General features: G+C 51.3%; 1 protein-coding gene across 1 annotated transcript in view; it reads left to right on the top strand.

The window, feature by feature from the left end:
* Positions 1-1,258: 1,258 nt before the first annotated feature.
* Positions 1,259-8,317, top strand: part of ITGB3 (integrin subunit beta 3) — a 474,184-nt gene continuing 467,125 nt past the window's right edge. The window contains exon 1 of the mRNA XM_078645100.1: positions 1,259-1,633. Coding sequence (XP_078501226.1) covers positions 1,573-1,633 — 61 coding nt within the window. The 5' untranslated portion in view covers positions 1,259-1,572. The remainder of the gene's footprint in view (positions 1,634-8,317) is intronic.

The raw sequence follows: 8,317 nt of genomic DNA, 5'->3' as shown, positions 1-8,317 counted from the left end.
TTACTTGTAGCTTAGTGCAGCATATATTTAGCGCGGGGACACTCCCTCTGGAGTAACCAAGCGCTTTATAAACCTCCTACCATAACATAAATACAGCTCAATTCAGTGATGAACTTGTAAGTAATTGAGACCCGGAAATGTATATTTTTTCATTTTAAAGTCTGCATCATATTTTTACATGACATTTGTTGCACACGTTCCATCTTTTGATGGCTTGATCCAACGCTGGTGGCTACACGCCAGAGTTGGATCTGCGCACTTGAAGCCTCTCCCTCCCAGAAGCAATTGGCACGGTTATTATCTCGAACAGCAGGGATCGGAGGGGGGAGAGCATCATCCGCCCCTTGTTCACCTTTGCGGACTCTGCCTACTTGGTTCGGCCAAGCACAACCTCTATCCAGCATGCTGCTTCCCTCACCACCATCCGGCCTTCTACCCCTATGGACATCTCCAGCTCAGTGGATCCTTCCAGACCCAAGACTACCACCCCTGAGTGCAACGCCACCTGAAAACCTGGCTGAACAATGGCAAGAATTTCCTGCTCTGTAAATATGTAATCTATAATTGTCCAAGCCTAATCGCTGTTAAAATGTAATCCTGAGTGAATTCGCAATTTGTATATATTTATAACTCTAACCACTAGTATATGTAGTAGACATTTGTACTTACTACCATTCCTATGTGATTTTAGAGTTTATATGATTGTATCTCTTCCTTGAGTGACTTTACAACTTGTACATTTGCAATTTTTTCCCTCTCACTCCACTTGTATATATAACTCTAACCACTAGTATGTGCAGTAGACCTTTATACTTACTACCATTCTTATGTGATTTTAGAGTTTATCTGTTTGTATCTCCTCCTTGAGTGACTCTCCTACTTGTCCATTTGCAATTTTTGACTCCCCTCGCTCCACTTGTGCATTTCCCAAAAAAAATTCTCCCCTTTATATCTCTTTTGTAACTCGTGTAATCCAAAGTCCTTATGTAACGCAACGGGTTCTTATGTACAGCGCTCTGACACTTTCCGGTAATGTTCGCGTTATGTAAAATCGCATTAAATAAATAAATTGGAGCCCTGTCAATCCCCCAGATTCACAAGGCTGTCCGCGTGCGTGCCCTCCAAACATGCGCCTCCTGCTCCCTTGCCTGTTGTCACTTATGGCTCGCTAGAGAGTAATGTTTGTATGTAGTTTAAAGACCCTGTGGGCGTGGTCTGTGCCCCAGTAAGCTGTCTGTGCGGCCAGCGGAGCTTGCACGGGCGGGACGGGGCAGTAGGGTGTACCCTGCGGTGTCTCACTGGAGGCATCTCCAGCGCTGACACTACGGCTGGGGCTGGGCCTCGGATGCAGGGGTGGGAGGGGCTCCTGTCTGACAGACGGAGGCTGGTCCTCGGCTACGTTCTCCCAGTCACAGCCCTGACTCAGTCCTGCCCGAGCCACATCCCCCAGGGGGGCCGGCGGTCCCCTACCTGCTGCCCTCACGCCAGCGCCGCTGAATCACCCCCGGGATGTCTGTCTGCTGCCTCCCTGCCCTCTGAGCTCAGAGCTGCCTCTACACTGCCCGGGAGAAGATGGGAGGACTGCCGCCTGCCCTGTGCGCCCTCGCCCTGCTCCTGCTGCCTCAAGCTTGGGGTAAGTCTGGGCTGAGCCTCGGTGGGAAAGGGGAGGTGTGGGGGATGTTGTGGGGCCGGCTGGGAGGTGGTCTCTGACTGTGGGACAGGGGTGTATGGGTAGTGTAGGGCAGGATGGAAGCGTTTCTTTCTGCCCTCTGCTCATGTTGCCTCAAGCCTGGGGTAAATCAGGGATAGGGTGGGGGGGCAGGGAGTGTGCGGTGAGTGTTCTAGGGCAGGCTAGAAGGGGTGCCTCTGTTCGACAGGGAAGTGTGGGGCAGGGCGGGAGGGGTGTTCATTGCCGCCGTGTTTCCTGACTGGAAGGCACTCGCCTGCTTGTTTCTGGAAGCCGCCCTGCCTCATGCCTCCTCTGAGCTGTTTGTTCCATACCTGCAGGGTGTGCTTTATTTTCTCCTGGGTGTACTGAGTGACATGCGCGCAGAGTTTTGACATGCTCTGCTTCGTGAAGAAGCCCTCAGGCTGCGCGCCAGAATTCCAGTAAAGCCCCCCAGGGACCTCCCGTAGGCATGTGTCCCACCTTCAGGAGTGCACCCCCTCCACGGGCAGCGGAGTGCGGTGTCCGCCGGTCCCGTCTGCGCGCTGTGTCTCAGTGCTGCGCCCGGCACCGCACTCCCTCCAGATACGGCTCCTCCGCTTCCCCACTCTGTCCCATAGCGCTTCGAACACTCCTTTCTGAACCTCAGCGCTCCGTTTCTCTGACAGTTCTCTGTCGTTCGTGGTTTTCCCGTCTCTGTCACCCTCTGTCTAGTCCAGCCCCGTTTCTTATTCGCTCACACTCACACAATGTCTCTTCCCTCTCGCTGTTATTTCTATTTTCCGACCAATCTATTTTCTTTTTTAATATATTTATTTTGCAGTTGTATATAGCGCCAAGTCGGGCTACGGGTATTGGAGAGCTTTACATGAGTAGCAGTTACATTACAGGAGGTCACTTTTTTTTAGATACACTGGGAGATTAAGTCATTTACTTTCCCAGTCCTCCTTCCGTTTGTCCTTTTCTCTTTCCCACTGTCGCCGCCCCTCTTCCCATCTTTTATTCCCCTGTCACTGCCTGTCTTTTTTGTGTCCCTCTGTTCTCGTGTTCTTCCACGTACCGGTTTAATTAGCGCCGGTGCAGCGCTGTACACACACGGCAGTGCTTTGCAGGAGAGGGGGAGGGGTGTAACAAGAGAAGGGGCATTTTATAGGGCTTGGGGTGGACCTTTCTAGTCTCTGTCTACCCTTTTATGTCTTGTTTTCTTGTCCCAGGGCCTGTCTTTACGTTATCATTCTGTCTGTGAATGTGTTTGCACTTCTTAAATAAATTGCGTGCCACCGCCTCGGTGCTGCTGTCTCTCTGACAGATCGACTGCGCCTGTCTCTGGCTTGCAGCGCCGCACTCTTTCTTTCTGTGCCCTCTCATGCCCATCCCCAACACCACCACCGGCTGGGTTGGGCGAGGAAGCCTCAGAGAGTGTGACTGAGTCTAGGTCGGCCATCAAGTCTTGGGCACTTATTGCACTGTATGTGTCTCTCTAGCCCCCTGTCTAATGCTCTGCGTTTTGACTCCCAGTCTCGTGCTCAACGTACCTTCTCTTGAACCACATCATCAAGCTCTCTCTGCATGCCTCATGTTCCACAGACAAGAGCTCTTGATAACAGAAATACCTGGGTCTTTCTCCCTACCTCTGTCTTTTTCCCTACACCTGTCTTTCCCCCTATCTCTGTCCTTCTCCCTATCTTTGTCGTCCTTCCTACCTCTATCTTTCTCCCTACTCCTCTCCAGCTTCTCTAGTCCTCTCTCTTATGTTCCAGGCACCAGCCCCTTGCCTCAGTGTCTCATTACTGCTCCTTACCCCGTTGTCTCTTGCTCTCAGGGTCAGATTGGTAAGGTGGGCACTCGGGCAATGGCTGAGGGGCCGGTATCCGAGTTCCAACTATGGCCTGTTTTTTTGGGCAGCCAGAGGGCCGATTTGGGCGATGTCTGTGTTGTTCGGATGTCGCCAGTGGCCCAGTGCGTGCCTGAGTGGCCTTTCTGGAGGCAGATGGGCGTCCATTACCTCCCTTTTACCAACGGGGCAGAGGTGTCACTCCCTTTCTCTCGCTGGGCCGGCCCATTAATGTGTGCATATTGAGCAGGGGCCTGAACAGAAGTAACCTCACTTGTTTTCAGGTGTGTTTCGCCAGTGTGACCTAATCTGTGTTTTTTTTTTATCTAAGTCAAGTTAAGAAAACATGCCTCTGTCAGAGATCCCCCCCTTCTATTCATAAAACTTTCCCGAACCATGTTTTGCAGATAGAAAATATGCAAATGTGAGACACATTTTTTTGCATGCCCTGGCAGATTTTTAATCCCAATCCAACCCTGCTTGATCCCTACCCTTCCGTCTCTTACCCACACTCTGCTTCTTCTACCCCCACTGTCTCTTGCTCCTTATACCTCCCTCTCTTACCCTCTATTTCTTTATTGCTCTCCATCCTAGTGTCTTTTGCACCCTACCCACTGTCTCATGCTATCTACCCCATTCTTTTGGTCTCTACCCTGTCTCTTGCTAGCTACCACCTCTCTTTCCTCTAGCACTCTCTTATCCCGTACTCTTCAGTCTCCCACTCCCTGCCTTACTGTCCCTTGCTCCATACACAGCTGTCTCGTACCTCCTGCTCTTTACCTTGCGCCTCTGCCTCTTGCCCCTTGGCAGAGCTTTCAGTGGGATGAAAAAACTGAGAGGGTCTCTCAAAGGGGCGTGGCCGATGTAACTAAGGGCGTGTCTTAGAAACACATAAACTAAAAATCTGTGCTTAGCATAGTGTGCAGCAAGACTTGTCTTTTGACGTTTCTGTCATTGCATCCAGATATATGATAAAAGTAATATCATACCTACAACAAGTCAGGACTATTGGCTTTGTCAATGGTTGTTAGTTGCATAAGATAAATAAGCAGCAACTATGGCTTGTATATAATATTGAAAAAGCTTCCACTTAAAGCCCTGGTGACACCACAACAATGTTTGCTGCTCCTGAGTTTCAAAAAGGGAAATCCATGGAGAAAATGACTCTTTAAAGGATTTCCCTTTACCCTACATGACGTCATGTAGTAAGTACTCCACTAGTGAGAAGTGAGCAGTGGGAGCACGTGCACATGATGTGCCTGCTGTACCTGCAGCCCGAAAAAAACACGGACCGCCTGTGCCAGAGCACAAAATAGAGCCCGATAGAGACCCGTTTTGAGGCCCCCTTTAAAAAATTGGCAGTGCTCAGCACCGGTGAGACTTGGCCCACTTAAAGCCCTGCCCCTTGGCCTCTTGCTCTCTCCTCTTCTCTCTCTTGCTCCTTGCCTGCTCTCTTTTGCCCCATACCACTTTTCTATTGCTCCCTGCCACCCTGACTCTTGGCCCCTTCCCCCAACCCTGCCCCTCTGTCTCTTCCATGCCCCTATGTCTCTTGTTCCCTACCCTCTGTCTCTTGCTCGCTACCCCTGTCTCTTGCTCCCTGCCCTACCCCTCTGCCTCTTACCCCGCTGTCTCCTACCCCTCTGTCTCTTACCTCTCTGGCACGTTCTCTTATCCATTTCCCCTTTATTTGCTGTTCCTGTTTTACCCTGCCCCGTGTCATGCTGTCTCTTTGTCCCCTGCCCCTCTATTGCCCCTGCCCTCTCTCTTGCACTCAAACCCTCTGGCTCTTGCTTCCATCCTCTGTCTCTTGCTACCCCTCTGCCCCTTGCCCTCTGCCCCTACCCCTATATTCTTGTTCAACGGCTCTATACACCTGTGTCTCTTGCACTCTACCTCTCTCTCTCCTACACTCTGGCCCCTGTCTCTTGCGCCCTGCCCCTGTATCTCTTGCCACTGCCCTGTCTCTTGCTGTCTTTACATTTACATTTATCTGCTTATCTCTTGCTACCCCTCTGGCTCTTGCCCTCTGCCCCTACCCCTATATTCTTGTTCAACGGCTCTATACACCTGTGTCTCTTGCACTCTACCTCTCTGTCTCTTACACTCTGGCCCCTGTCTCTTGCGCCCTGCCCCTGTATCTCTTGCCACTGCCCTGTCTCTTGCTGTCAATGCCTCTCTTTCATACCACCATCATCTGCTCATCTCTTGCTACCCCTCTGCCTCTTGTCCTCTGCCCTGCCCCTCTATCTCTTGCTCCCCGCCCCTTTGCCTCTTGCTCCCCACCCCTTGGCTCTTGCTCTCAGCCCCTTGGCTCTTGCTCCCCGCCCCTTGGCTCTTGCTCCCCGCCCCTTGGCTCTTGCTCCCCGCCCCTTTGCCTCTTGCTCTCCGCCCCTTGGCTCTTGCTCCCCGCCCCTTGGCTCTTGCTCCCCGCCCCTTGGCTCTTGCTCCCCGCCCCTTTGCCTCTTGCTCCCCGCCCCTTGGCTCTTGCTCCCCGCCCCTTGGCTCTTGCTCCCCGCCCCTTTGCCTCTTGCTACCTGCCCCTGTATCTCTTGCCACTGCCCTGTTTCTTGCTGTCGACACCTTTGTCTCGTATCACCTTCATCTGCCTGTCTCTTGCTACCCCTCAGGCGCTTTCTTCCCCTCTGTATTTCGTCCCTTGTCCCTCTCTCTCTGCCATTACCTCTTACTACCCACCCACCTTTCTCCTGTCCCTCTGTCTCCAGCTCCCACCACTCTGTCTCTCATCCATCTGTCCCCTGCCCCACACCCCTGTCGTCTGCTCCCTACCCTTCTGCTCTCCCACCATTTATTCCCTCTCCCCTAGTACTTTGTCTCTCCCCCTCCCTAGCCCTCTCTCTCTCTCTTTTGCTCCCTACCCAACCCCTTGGTCTCTCCTACACCCTCTCACTCTCTACCCCCTTTATGTCCTCGAGGTCTGTCCCTTGTCTCACACCCATCTCCCTCTTGTTCCTTACTTTACCCCTTTGACTCTTGCCCCAGTGGTGTAACGTTAGTCCCGCAGCCTTCACAGTGCGGCGGGCCCAGGGGCCCCCCTCCGGGGGTGGGCCGGTACACTGAGAGCTCCTGACTGGGTGCAGAGCGTGGGGAAACCCCTCACCTGTTCCCACTACTGATATTTTCCATGCCCATGGAAGTGCCTTCCCAGGGTATTCCTGGGGTTGGAGTGTCTGCCTCTTTGGAGTATTTTCCATGTACTTGTGTTTGGTGCCCTTGTGTAACATGCACACACCACTTTGCCCTTGTAACACACGGTTTGCTACCTCTCACATGTTTTTATCTTTGATACTTGCACAAGTGCCACCTTGCCTACATAACGCTTGTTCGTGTGCCTGAGTGTCTAGCACCTTTTGCAGTATTATACCTCAAATGATACTTTGTTCTCTCTTGTAACTGCACACTTGTCACTTTTTCCTCCTGTGCACTTTTTACTACCTCATGTATTTTTGGCTGCTCACAATTTTCACTACCTCATGTATTCTGTTTGCTCACAATTGTCACTATTACCTTTACTACCTCATGTATTTTTGGTTGCTCACAATTTTTACTACCTCATGTATTCTGTTTGCTCACAATTGTCATTATTACCTTTACTACCTCATGTATTTTTGGTTGCTCACAATTTTTATTACCTCATGTATATTGTTTGATCACAAATGTCACTATTACTTTATGTAACGTAACGTATGCTTTTGTAATGTTCTCTCATTATGTTCCATTTCTGTTCCTTTTGTGAAGCGCTCTGACACCGGGTAAAGTCCGCGCTATATAAAAATGCATAAATAAATAAATAAATTACGCCGCTGCTGTGCCCGCTGCTCTCTACCCCTTGTCCCCCGAGCCGCACCACAGCCCATGCTCAGCATCCTTTGCAGTCCTCCTCGTCTCACGTTCAATGTTTCTCACGCTCTCCCAGCTTCCTTTCCCTGCTCCGATCGGGCCCTTGCTTCGTCTACCCTTTCACCCCTGGAGCTGCGCGTCGCACAGCTGCAGATCCCTGTAACACACGTGCGGCTGCTCACTTCGCTTTCCCTTCCGTTCCTCATGATGCGCGTAGTCGCACGTGGGGCTCGGGCAGGGTTCTTATCAGGGCAGTGTTTGCATAGCTTGAATTGCTTCCATCAGGATTTACACTCGGTGGGAGTCTGGAAAAGTGTTGTACGCATGGGAGTTCCTAGTCTAAAAATATGTGCTTTCATGGAATGTGCCTGGGAGCAGATCTAATGGGCTGCGCATCCCGGCCTCCAACTTAGAGCTGGGAGATTCCCGATTCTTGTGGTCTTGGGAACACCATGTCTCCCTGTGTTTCTAATTTATTAATTTGTATTTATTTATGCGTTTTTATATAGCGCATACTTTACCCAAAGGTGTCAGAGCGCTTTACAATAAAACCAGTTGCATTACACAAGGACTGCTGAAGTACATGAATTACATAACACATACAAAACAGATAATTTAATTTAATTTAATTTAATTGTGGGTTTATATAGCGCTAGGAATCGACTCCCGGAGGAGTATCTCCACGCTTCGACCGCTGGGGAACCCGTCCTGGCTCACCCTGAGAGATGGTCCCTGATGGGTATCTCTAAGGTGCGAGCAAGCATCCCCGGCGGTCTGGGGGGGCCGTTGTGAAGATGAGGCAAGCTGATGCCCAGAGTTGCCGAGTGTGGTTTCTGACTAGAGTAGGCACCGAGGCGAGAATTATCGAGTCCGCAGACCCTGGTCCACGACCCTGACACGTCGGGAATCGAACCCTGGTCCCGGGCCGTTCTCTGCTTACGGGTCTGCCGCCTCTA

The sequence above is a fragment of the Lissotriton helveticus genome, chromosome 5_1, assembly GCF_964261635.1.
Source record: "Lissotriton helveticus chromosome 5_1, aLisHel1.1, whole genome shotgun sequence".
NCBI lineage: Eukaryota > Metazoa > Chordata > Amphibia > Caudata > Salamandridae > Lissotriton > Lissotriton helveticus.
This window is presented reverse-complemented; position numbering and strand designations above follow the sequence as displayed.